Here is a 12,050-nt window from a genome sequence, read left to right on the forward strand (position 1 = left end):
GATGGACGAGGTAGTGCGCTCCTCAAGGGACCCTTGCAGTTCCTCCCCCAGAGCTATTCCTGGCCCAGGCGCCTCCCCACCCCCCAGTCCCCCCGCCTGACCTGACCCCACAGCTGGGAATAATTTTGCTGGGGGTGGGGCGGCCCCTGACTATATAAGCCTGGACCTAGGTGTCCCAGGCACGCTGGAGGCCCTGACCCTCCACTGCTGACCCCTGCACACTCCAGCCTGATCCCCAGCCAGTCCAGCAATGACAGAAATAGCCACCTCGGAGGCCCCCGCCTGTGGTCCGGAGGAGACCGCTTCTGAGTCTGCCAAGGTGCCCACCACAGAGCCCTCGGGAGAAGTGGCAGCATTGGAGTCGGCCAGGGAAGAGCAGGCTCCCACGCCCCAGGAGCCTGCCCCTCAGGCACTTGCCCCCGCAGCCACTAAACCCGCACCTGCAAGTGAAGGTGACAAGAGGTGGGGCAGGCGGAGAAGGGAGGCGGTGGGCAGGGAGTGTGGGAGGAGAGCTCTCATCTCCCCTCTTTTCACTCAGATCTCCCCAGTGCCCCGCGGCTGCTGGCCGTGGAGGATGTGAGCGACAGCTCAGTGACTGTGAGCTGGGAGCCCCCGGAGAGGCTGGGGCGGCTGGGGCTGCAGGGCTACGTGCTGGAGCTCTGCAGAGAGGGAGGTGAGCTGGGGCTCAGCCCCACACACACCCAGGGGAGGTGGGCTTGGGGGGCAGCGGGGACCAGCCCTCAGACCCTGCAGCCAGGTCGGTCCAGGGAGACACAGAGGAGTGCAGGTAGCCCCTCAATCCACTCGCCCACCGCTTCTTGCTCCAGCAACGCACCTCTGAAGGCAGGGGCATGTCCGGATGACCTCAGGAGCCCCCCATCCTCCAGCTGCAGGGAGCCTCTGAGCAACAGAGAGAGGGTAGGGGAAGCCAGGGCACTGCTCCCAGGACAAGTGAAGGAGGTGCCAAGTCTCAGAGGACCCTGAGTGGGGAGGGCAAGCAGGTGGTGGAGAGCAGAGAAGCTGGGGGACAGTTAGAGTAAGGACAGTGAAGAGAAATAGGGGGCAGGGGCTCTGGCCAAGTTCCTGTAGCCACTGTCCTGCTGTCCACCTCCATGGCAGCCAAGTTCAGCCTGGCCTCTCCCTGCGCCGCTACCCTTGCTGTGTGACTTGGCAAATGTGTCCAACCCTCTCTGGGCTTCAGCAACCCCTCTCTGGCCACCATTCCAGGGCTCTAATGTTGGGTGTCTTTGATGCCATTTGAAAATGAGAAGTCAGGGAAGAAGAGCAAGGGGAGGAGATAAGGCCCCGAGAGGGAGGTCAGCTTCCCCAGATCACCAGCGAGAAGGGAGGCCAGCGGAGAAACGTGCCCACAGCCATGGAGCCAGGGCCTTGCATTCTCTCCATTTCCCCCAGCCTCGGCGTGGGTGCCTGTGAATGCCCGTCCCATGATGGTGACACAGCAGACCATGCGGAACCTGGCTCTGGGAGACAAGTTCTTCCTGCGTGTGGCTGCGGTGAGCTCTGCAGGGGCCGGCCCGCCCACTGTGCTGGACCAGCCTGTCCACATCCAAAAGACCATCGGTAAAGCCCACCCTTTCATCTCTTGCTCCCCAGCCCTCCCCAGGCACCTTATCTGATGGGTGGAGAAACTGAGGCCAATGGGCAGAGGGAACAGGGAGTCACTTCCCCCATCCCACACTCACATGTACAAGCCACATGCTATCGCCATCTTGCCTTAAGAAACTTCCAGGTTCCTCAGCAGCAAGGGTCCTCTGGAGGTCACAGAGGCCTTTCCCTGAGTGGCCCAGCCCCAAGCACTGGGGGAAGGGCTTCCTGACCCCCAGAAATGAAAGCACAAGCTCCCCAGGTCACCTGCCTCAGGGTCCCAACCCTAAGAGTCATTCCGTTCTTCCTCCTCTCTGAGCTTAATACCTCCAGCGGGCATGCAAACTCACTTTCTGCTCATTTTATATGGCCTGGGTTCCAGATTCTCCCAAAGGTTTTGAATCAAGAGAAGTCTTTGCTTGCCTCTTGTTCCACACATCCCTAGTAGGGGGAAGATGAGGGCCTGCTAAAGACCAGTGAAGATTTCTCCATCCCCAGAGTGCAGCGCCGTGCTGGGGACCTGGGCCAGCTGCTGTCCCCTTGCTAAGATTTCTATTTGTGGGGTGCATTAGCCTCAAGCCTACCCTTGTTCCCCTCCCAGAGGCGATCGAGTTTCAGTCTGTTAATGGCAGTGAGTCATTTGGTCTGATCCAAGGTCTCTGGGGACAACCCAGGGCCCCAGGGTGAAGAGAGACACAGGCCAGCAGGTGGCCTGAGGTCTTCTCCACTTCCCCTTTGACCCCCTACCTGACCTCCCAAGAGGGGGACCCCACACTTCTGGAAAAGGCCTACAGAAGGAGGGGGTTCCATGGCCACAGGAGGGGTCAAGTTTGGGTTCCAGGAAATACTTCCCAACTCCAAGACCTGAGAGATGTGGGAACCATGGAGCTAGGAAGCTTAGAGTCACAGACTCACGGCTGGTCCCTCCAAGCCAAGCAGGTCCCAAGGGGCCCAGGGACTCCCTCGAGGTCCCCCACCCAATTAGCAGCAGTCTCAGAGCCTGACTCCCACACAGGACCACTCATGGCCCCCCAGGGGACAGGGGGTCTTCTCTGGTGGTTTCCAAAACTGAGGGCATTCCTGTCCCTGGAGTCTGAGTGAGACATGGGCCCACCTGGCAGCTGCAGCATGGACACACTGACTCTGGCCTGGAGGGGCCAGGAAGCCTCCTGGTCAGGAAGGTCCTGGACCTTCTGGAGGGGCCCCAGGGAGCTCAGAGGCTCCCTGAGAGGCTGCAGGAGCCAGGGCCCTCTACTCTGAGGCCCAACACTGAAGGAGCCAGCCAGACTCAGCACCCACCACTCCATTAAAATTCCTCTGGCTGGAGAAAAGGGGATTTCCTGGAGAGAAGAGGTGGGAGAGGCTGTGAATAGACAGAGACCAGCAAGGCTCTCCTCATGGGCAGGGCAGGCTGGGGGCCCCATCCAGGTCCCGGCTGCTCAGCTGTGCCTCCTCGGCCACCTGGAGCTGCCAAGCATTCCTGGCCCCCTGCAGCTGCCCCTGGAGCATTCCACGCCTAATGATCACAGAGCCAAGTGCCTGCACAGCTAATCCTCGGAGACACAGTGTTCCTTCTCACTGTCTCCTCCCCCTCCGCCCTGCATGCCACCGACCAACTGCTGCCACCTGTTTGCCACTGAGGAGCCTCAGCCACCGCCACCACCCCGCCCCACCCAGGGGGCAGTGGCGGGGGCTGCTACAGGCTTCCCTTGGAATGCCCGATGGCTCCCGTGCTGCAGCTGTGTGGGTGATGGTCAGCACGGGGCTGAAGTACGATTTCAGGAAGGACTTCCCCACTGTGAGACTGAAAGGTAGTGGGAGGGCGACAGAGAAAGAAGGGGTACGTCTGCTCTGGCCTCATTTAGGAAGGGAAAGATCCTAATCCTCCTATACAGCCTGGAGACAGAGCAATGGGCAAATGGTTCTCACAGGGGCCTCCTGAAGGTCCTGGGCTGGTGCAGATGGAGGGACTGGATTAGGAGGAAGATGGCATTGCCCCTCCTGGGAATGCAGGCCCACAGGTGCCACACCTGCTCCCACCAGGGGGAGCCAGGGAGCCAGCCGGGGCCCATCTGGAGCCCAGGAATGCCCAGGCTGCAAATCCAACCTGGCAGGGTCGGGGCGCCAAGGGAGTGACCGGGACGCTTACCAGTTCACACTGTGGAGGTCCCGCCCTCCTGGAACCTCCCGGCTCTCATTCCCCAAGGGCCTTAGGGGAATTGGGTCCCTGGATCTCAGGAGGGAGATCCCACAAGGAGGCAGCCCCAGGACACACCCAGGAGCCCTCCTGCCCAGCAGAAGCCTCACCAGCTGTCCCCTACCCCTGCCACAGAAGCCTCCCATCAGCGCCTCCACTGCTGTGCTAAGCCTAGACTCTCACTTTGATGCAGAGGCCCCCAAGATCCGTGTCCCCCGCCACCTTCGTCAGACCTACATCCGCCAGGTGGGAGAGGCAGTCAACCTGCAAATCCCCTTCCAGGTGGGTATGCCTGGTGCCCAGGGTAAGAGCCTGGTTGGAACCAGGGCCCCCATCAGAGGTGTGTCAGGGAGCCCAGGAAATGTCAGGGTCCCCGTGGAGGTCTGCCTGGACCCACCAAGGTGGCCTCACCCTCCCTCTGTTGTGCACATGACTCTGTTGTGATTCTCCAGCCTGTGGACAGGGCAGGTGGTCCCAGGGCTGGCTGGACACCTGGAGAATGAGGCTCTGGGTAGCACCCGTGGCTCCAGCCTCTGCTGCCCCTCCTGGGAAGGGCCAATGGGCCAGCTCCCCTGGGCACAGCTTCAAAGGCCCTAGAGTTGAGTGGGTGCAGGGGGTGTCCTGCACCCCCTCTAAGGGATCCTCTCTCCCAGGGGAATCCCAAGCCTCAGGCCTCGTGGACCCACAACGGCCACACCCTGGACAGCCAGCGGGTGAGCATCCGCACTGGGGACCAGGACTCCATCCTCTTCATCCGCTCAGCCCAGCGCTCCGACTCAGGCTGCTATGAGCTCACAGTGCGGCTGGAAGGCATGGAGGCCAAGGCAGCCATTGACATCCTTGTGATCGGTATTGGGCCAGGGGAGGCAGGGCTGCCTTGCTGGGGGCCCAGGGACCCCACCTCCTACCCCAGAGCCGACATTGATGGAGTCAGGCCAGGGGAGCATGATGGAAGTCAGATCTCTGGTGTGGGGAGTTTGTGGCAAGCCCAGCCCTCCCACTCACCCCTCTCACACTCCGGTCCTGCAGAGAAACCTGGACCCCCCAGAAGCATCAGGCTACTGGACGTCTGGGGCTGCAACGCTGCCCTTGAGTGGACAGCACCCCAGGACACAGGCAACACAGACCTCCTGGGCTACACAGTGCAGAAGGCAGACAAAAAGACAGGGGTGAGGCCTGCTGGAGCAGGGTGGGGGGCTGCTGGGAGGCACAGGACAAGGTGACGGGGAAGGCCCAGCCCATCAAGAGCCCAGGGACCAAGTTTGAATCTACCTCCCGCTAACCAGACTCCCTGTGTAGCGTTTGGCAAGATCCCTTTCCCTGTGGGCCTCAGTTTCCTCCTGAAGACTGCGGGGGGGCTCTCTGAGGCCCTTCTGGCTCTGGGCAGGGCTTCTGGAAATGTAGTGTGCATGTGAATCAACCTGGGGATCTTGCTAAAATGCAGAGTGTAATTCAGTAGGCCCCAGCGGGGGCTGAGATCCTGCCCTCAGGAAGAAGCTCCCAGGTGATTCTGAGTTTGCAGGTCCTTGGGCTACACCTTGAGTAGTAAGGCTCTAGAATTCTCTGAGGACCCCAGAGAGGTCACCTGAGTGACTCAGGGGCCCCTTCTCCCAATTCAAAATCCCTCGGGCCCCAAGCTGGATGGTTCCACAGCCCAGGGACAGGGCCTGGAATGAGCCCCTCTGAGGAAGGGGTGGCAGGTAGCAGGGAGGTGAGGGTGACAGGAGGGTCCCCGCAGCAATGGTTCACGGTGCTGGAGCGCTACCACCCGACCACCTGCACCATCTCCGACCTCATCGTGGGCAACTCGTACTCCTTCCGGGTCTTCTCGGAAAACCTATGTGGACTCAGCGCCTCGGCCGCTGTCACCAAGGAGCTTGCTCACATCCAGAAGGCAGGTGGGTCTGGCCCGGGGCTCTCTCCCAGTCTCCGCCTCTTCCTTGGCGTCCCAGCACCCGCCCCTGTGGGAGGGTGCCCACCCCACAGCTACGCGCACACACACACACATCCCCACGGAGCGACTGTAAAGAAATGGATACAGTTGATTGACTTTAACAAACATATCAGCGCACACCATGGGAATGAGAAGCGTCCCGTGGGAGGCTGTGCACTTGCTAAAGATGCTGTATGGCTGCCAGCATCACAGTGGTCATTGGGTCTCACGTACAGTGTCCCAAGGGAGCCACTTGGAAGGGCAATGTGCATACATAGGTGGACTCTGGCTAAAAGCACAAACCTCCCAACCCTAACATAACACCACAAAGATGGACGAGAGATACGGGTGTTTACTGTCTCCACCCAGCACATGACCCTCTTGCGTCAAATGTGACATTCCAAGCCCTTTCTCCCTGTCACCCCGCGTGCTCCGAGGCCCTCCCCCACACAGAGTCTGTGTGGGCTCCGGAAGGCACACTCTTTTTCACACCAGCTGGAGCTGCACAGAATTAGGAAGAAATTTTTGTTTAAAAAAGGAGAGCCAGTCAGGTCTCCAAAGACAAACAGAAATGAAATGTGGTGTCTCCAGCTGCTGGTCTTCACCCTCGGCCAAGACCATCTCCTCTCTCTGGTTTCCCTGCCCACTCAGTTCTCTGCTCCCCTCCCGGACCCACCCAGGCATGGTCTCAACTTTCCTCTGCTTCAGAGACTTCCCATCTCCAAGTTCCCTGGCTTCCCAAAGATCCCAGGACCCTGAGGTCCTGACACGGAGCTCCAGAGGAGGGGGCAGGATGAAGTGAGTTGTCTTCTGCCCTCGCGAGGCGAAGATCTTCCGCAGGCCCCAGGCTCTCTACCCAGAGAGCCAGAGTTGTCGTGTGACCTTCCGCCCCTTTAGTCACTCACCCACTAAGGGCCTCATGTTCCCATCTGTCGATGCAGATGACAAATTTGCCCTGGCAGAGGAACGCTGTGCAGATTAAAGAGATCCCAGGTGTAAGCTAGGGTGATTCTTTTACGAACATGGATGATGTCAGTCCTAAAAGGTTTCCTCCTATAACCTCAAATTTACCCCATTTTCTCCCCTGAACCCAGATACTGTTGCCAAACCTAAAGGGTTTGTTGAGCGAGACTTCTCAGAAGCCCCCTCGTTCACCCAACCCCTGGCTGACCATACCTCCACCCCCGGCTACAGCACCCAGCTCTTCTGCAGTGTCCGAGCATCGCCCAAGGTGAGGCACGGGGCCCTGCTGTGCTGGGCAGCGGGGCGGTGGGTGGAGGAATCTTCCCAGGCTTCTCCCCTGAGCCTGAAGATGGCCTTCAAGAGCCCCACCACAGCCCTCCTCTGCCCACACTCCCTCAGCCCAAGATCATCTGGATGAAAAACAAGATGGACATCCACGGCGATCCCAAATACCGCGCCCTCTCCGAACAAGGCGTCTGCACCCTGGAGATCCGGAAACCCAGCCCCTTTGATTCTGGAGTCTACACCTGCAAGGCCGTCAACGTGCTGGGCGAGGCATCTGTGGACTGCCAGCTGGAGGTTAAAGGTGAGGATTTGAGGAGGGCCACTCCTTAGGGACCCTCCCATGGATGGGAGAACAGGAAATGTGCTCCTGCTGGACCAGATGAGGCTGAGCACTGATAATCAAGTAAAGATCGAGGTCAGGCTGTCAGAAGGACTTTCCACTGGGAGGAAGGCCCAGTGTGAGGAAAGGAGGTAGCAGACGGATGGACTGCCTGGGTGAGGCCGTGGAGCCTGGAGCCGCTCTGTCCCCCTCCTCAGCCCTAACCTTCAGGATCTCTTCCAGCCTCAGCCACACACTGAAGAGCATCTGGAAGAGGCTGTGATGAGGAGAAAGGTAAGTGGCTGGACCCATGCCCCCTGCTGCCTCTGGGGGGAAGGCCGGAAGCAGGGGTGGGGTGATAAAGGAAGGTGGGAGGCAGCTCTGCGTACGAATCTGCCATCACAGGCAACCACACCATCCTGGAGGTGTTCCAGAGATGGGTATAGTGCAGGGCCTGGAAGGGCACAGGACTGGGTCTAGTCCTGGCTCTGAGTGACCGCAGGCCAGAGTATTCCTTTGGACCTGCTTCCTCGTCAGAAAAGTGGGGGCAACACCCTATGCCAGCCTTCCCTCCCCGGTGGCTGGAGGGTCTGGACAAGTGAAGCAGCATCCAGAGGCACAGTGCAGGGCTCGGACCTGGCGCAGGCCCTCAGGGAGGGCAGCCTGGGAAGGGCAGAGGGCTGCTCTCCTGCCCCGCCTCACCTCCTCAGTGGGCACGTGCAGCCCAGCTCTGCCCAACTCCAGGGGCTCAGGAAGCGTGTGCTCTGCCAGGTGCTGCAGGCCTGAGGGCTCAGGGCCGCCAGGCCCAGAACCAAGCTCCATGGAAGCCAGACCCCCATTTCCACAGCGACTCCTGATGGCTCTGCTCCCTGGTTCCTGCCTGGCCTCCCTCCCCTGAAGCTGAAGCCTAGCGCCCAGGAGTGGGTGGCAGGCCCCAGGCCAGGCTTCCTGGGCACAAGGGAGCCTGGCAGGTGCAGAGACTGGGGTGCCCCCCAGAGAGCTGTGCACTGGGCAAGAGGCGCTCAAATAAAGGTGTGTGGTGTTCCCGTGCGGGGCCTCCATGACAGTGAGCACCATCGTCATGAGGCGGCGCTGTGTCACGGTGAGGGGGTGTTGAATGTGTCACCAGGAGGGGTCTCCACACACGACACCTTGAGGAAGGGCCAGTGGGACAGGACTCGAGCTGCCCTGGGGGTTTTCCAGACACGAGATTTTTCAGGATTTTACTTTCACATTCAGGGTTTGCTACCCCAAGACTGTAACAATAGGAACAGACACCCTTCCCTGGAGCCCTCCTTGCACCAAACGCCTCCACATCCCCCTCTCCCCGCTTCTCCCCCGCCCCTACCACTGCTTCTTCTCTGCTGAGCTTGTCTGTTGCCCCTGGGGGTGGGCAGCCAGCAGTGTACTTGCCATCAGGGTTCAGTCTTTTATTAGTCGGGTGGCCCTTCCTGGGAAGCCAGGGGACCCCCACCTCAGAGAGAGGGAAGGGCCTGCAATCAAGGCTGGAGTGGCTGTTCACACTGAGATCCCTGCCCCCTCCGCACACAGGCTCCCGGCTTGCAGGGTGGACCCCTCCCCAGATGCCCTCAAAGCCTAGACTCTGCCACAGAGCCCAAAGCCCCCGAAAACAGCGGGAAACGCCAGGGGCCCTGAGGGTATTTAAATGCCAGCAAGACCTTCCTGCCCGCACTCTCAGGAGGGTGGTCTCCTCTGGCCTGTCACACCTCATTCTAGGAGTCAGCCCCCAGGACCTCGAGTACACTTTCCCTCGTCCACCTCCTCCCCAGGCAGGGAAATGCTCCCAAGAGTTGGCACGTCTGGGGCTCTCCTCTCCATCTGGCCCAGAGCAGCAGAGATGGGTGTCACCTGGGAGAGTCCAGGCCTGTCATCACTGGTGGAGCTGGTGGCCCAGATGACAGGTAGTTACATACCAGGCTCCTCCTTGGGACGCTCAGGGCAAGAATGAGGGCCTGGTGCTGTTACCTAGTGGCTGTTTGAGGCCTGTACCTAACACTCCACATTGGCTCCAGGGCACTAGGAGCCCCCACCCAGGGTCAAGGGCTGATGGAGAATAAAGCCGATGTTGCACACGATTTCTGGACCTGCTCTTTCTGCCTCTCCCAAGCATAATCCTGGGCTCCCAGGGCGAGGGGAGCAGGCACCTTGCACCCAGCGTGGCTGGAGCGCAGGGTCCTGGAGGTGGGGACTGAGGCTCCTTGATTCTCGTCCCTCAGCAGCTCTGGCCACCTTCTCCTACAGAGCAGGAGCGAAAGCAAGGCCAAGACATCTGGTCCCTTCCTTCTCTCCATCTCCATCCTCTCTCTTCCTTTAGCTTGGTCCCAGGGCTGCACCACTACCACCTAAGACAAGCAGACTTGCCTGCCCGCTGGGGGAGCCCCAGCAGCCCTCCCAGCCGACACGGCCCCTTTGTGGCCTGAAGCACTGGCTGCCCGTGGGATGGTCAGGCAGGGGGAGGCTCCAGCCACTTTCCTCCTCCCCTCAGATTACCTGGTTCCTTTCCCATGGGATGCCCCCCAAACCTCCTCCAGGACCCAGAGGTACAGGGCACCCACACCCCACAGCCCAGCCAGGGAAGGCTCAGGGAGACAAGAGGGACAGGGGCAGGTGAGGACTTGGCTGATGCCCAGACAAGGCAGGTGAGAGAGAAGGTGGAGTCTAGTCATCGGGCCTCACTTCTGGGGGGTCCTCGTTGATGGGGGGTGCGGGCTGGCAGCGGAAATGGTCGTTCCAAATCTTAAGAAAGGTGACCCGGAACTTCTGGATGCGGAAGGCATAGACGATGGGGTTCATGGCCGAGTTGCCATGCGTGAGGAAGATGGCGATGTAGATGAGGATGCTGGGCTTGTGGCAGGAAGGGCAGAAGAGGGTGATGCAGTTGAGGATGTGCAGGGGCAGCCAGCTGAGGGCGAAGAGGAAGAGGATGAGGGCCAGCGACTTGGCGATCCTCAACTCCTTCCCATAGTACTTCTGCGGGTCGCCAGAGGAGGCCGACACCTTCTTGCTGAGCTGCTTGCGGATCAGGTAGAAGACCTCTAGGTAGATGAGGACCATGAGCAGCAGTGGGGGCAGTACCCAGACGAAGAAGTTGAAGTAGACCATGTACTCCATGCTGATGACCTTCTCAAACTCGCACTTGACCACGGGCTCACCCACGCTGCCGTTGGCCGCCCAGGCCCGCTCTACCTCACTCAGGTTGTTCCAGCCAAACAGAGGGGTCAGGCCCACCAAGAAGGAGAGAATCCAGCAGCCGGCGATGGCCACTGCAGCCCTCCGGGGAGTCACCACCGTCTTGTACCTGGGGGAGAGGAGGGCAGAGTATGAGGACCCTCTGCGGCTCACTCAACCCCTGGGGGTCTCCCAGGGCCCAAGGAATGGGGAGGTGTGTGTCTTTGGCTAGAGGGCTGAGTCTTCGGGATCTAAGATTTAGGCCAGAGCTTGCGATGCACTGGCTCGTTTCTCCTGCAGAGGGTGGGAAACCTGGTTAATGGTAAAAATCATAGCAGAAAACAAAGGACTCCCTTTAGGAGTTTTAATAAAATTACCAAAGTAAAAACGCTCACATGTGCTGGCACATCCCCTCTGGTCACCTTGTCATTGCTTCGTGACGCCCTCGTCGGGCAGGAAAGCACAGGCAGAATGAGTGCCCATTTGACTGATGAGGAAACAAATGCAATGCAGTCATGTGATCTGCCCACGGCGACATGGAAGGTGGCAGCACTGTCCCTTGCTTCCTAACACATGTCTACACTGACCAAAACAGCCAGGTAATTAACAAACCACCCCTCCCCTTGGGCTGGCTGACACAATTGTCGCAACCTCCTCCTGGCTCTGCCCCCTCTCCCCCTCCATCCTTTCCCTTCCCCTTCCAGTCACTGTACAGTGCTTACCTCCAGAGAGGTTGATCTCAAGAACAGCTCTGCACTCCCAAGCTAACTGGGAATTATTCTCAGGAAAGAAAACTGATGTTCACTGAGCATTTACTACAGGCGAGGTACTTGCATTCATGTATGTGTGCGTAGATGCATTCATTCAGCAAACATTTTTGAGTGCCTTCTGTGCCAGGCATTGCTCTCTGTGCTGGAATAAGATAAAGGATCCTCACCTCTACACAGCCCACGTTTTGGGTGAAGAGACAGATAGCACAAAAGTAAAAAAATAAATGCAACAAGACAACTACAGGTTGTGATATGTCCTTCGAAGGAAATAAACAGGACGATGTCAAGGGACAGAGCTTCCAACCTTTTTCACATCATGACACACACAGGAGATAAAAACGTTTGGATGCCACAGAAAATGACCAGGCTGCCCACGGGCAGTGACTGCCCCCCACCCCACCCAGGGCTGAGGGTCCGACGTCCTGGGGGCTCCCCTCTTCCCTAAACCAACGCGGCCAGCAGCCAGCATGGCCTCTGCCCACACAGCGGCCCCGGAGCAAGCGCCAAGGACTGGGGCCCGCCTTGCTCTGGCCAAGGAGCTGGCTCAGTGCATCAGCTTGCCCAGTTGTTATTTTCCAGCGCAGCTCCCGCATGGATGGAGTACCCTCCTTGAGCATGTAAACAGCTACTGAGCCCCGAGTGTGAAGGAGAGGCCTCCCTCTGACTCTCTTCCTCAGAATCTGAGCTTTCTCCCTCACAGCGGGGACACTTAAGGTCCCTCTCACCCTGGACGCCTCTCCATCCATCAGAACCCACTGTTCCTGAGCAGTTTGGGGGCTAAGAGAAACC

General features: G+C 59.4%; 2 protein-coding genes across 2 annotated transcripts in view; one reads left to right on the forward strand and one right to left on the reverse strand.

The window, feature by feature from the left end:
• Positions 1-250: 250 nt before the first annotated feature.
• On the forward strand, positions 251-8,367 carry MYBPH (myosin binding protein H). Its single transcript, XM_004438934.3, has 11 exons — positions 251-452; positions 539-673; positions 1,414-1,581; positions 3,996-4,084; positions 4,456-4,651; positions 4,832-4,971; positions 5,541-5,700; positions 6,830-6,966; positions 7,098-7,284; positions 7,546-7,596; positions 8,074-8,367. Exons 1-10 carry the CDS (start codon positions 251-253, stop codon positions 7,560-7,562), a joined length of 1,431 nt encoding a protein of 476 aa, XP_004438991.1. The 3' UTR covers positions 7,563-7,596; positions 8,074-8,367.
• Positions 8,271-12,050, reverse strand: part of ADORA1 (adenosine A1 receptor) — a 30,995-nt gene continuing 27,215 nt past the window's right edge. The window contains exon 2 of the mRNA XM_087424255.1: positions 8,271-10,621. Within this exon, the coding sequence (XP_087280381.1) occupies positions 9,982-10,621 (640 nt within the window). The 3' untranslated portion in view covers positions 8,271-9,981. The remainder of the gene's footprint in view (positions 10,622-12,050) is intronic.

Source organism: Ceratotherium simum, chromosome 36 (genome assembly GCF_057802395.1).
Source record: "Ceratotherium simum simum isolate JZ-2026a chromosome 36, ASM5780239v1, whole genome shotgun sequence".
Lineage (NCBI taxonomy): Eukaryota > Metazoa > Chordata > Mammalia > Perissodactyla > Rhinocerotidae > Ceratotherium > Ceratotherium simum.

What these genes read in the sequence shown, in the direction of transcription:
- MYBPH (XM_004438934.3), top strand. Translation starts at nt 251, where the DNA reads ATGACAGAAATAGCCACCTCGGAGGCCCCCGCCTGTGGTCCGGAGGAG. An exon ending in GGAGCTCTGCAGAGAGGGAG is followed by an intron (nt 674 to 1,413) that starts GTGAGCTGGGGC and finishes CATTTCCCCCAG; the next exon opens with CCTCGGCGTGGGTGCCTGTG. An exon ending in CATTGACATCCTTGTGATCG is followed by an intron (nt 4,652 to 4,831) that starts GTATTGGGCCAG and finishes CCGGTCCTGCAG; the next exon opens with AGAAACCTGGACCCCCCAGA.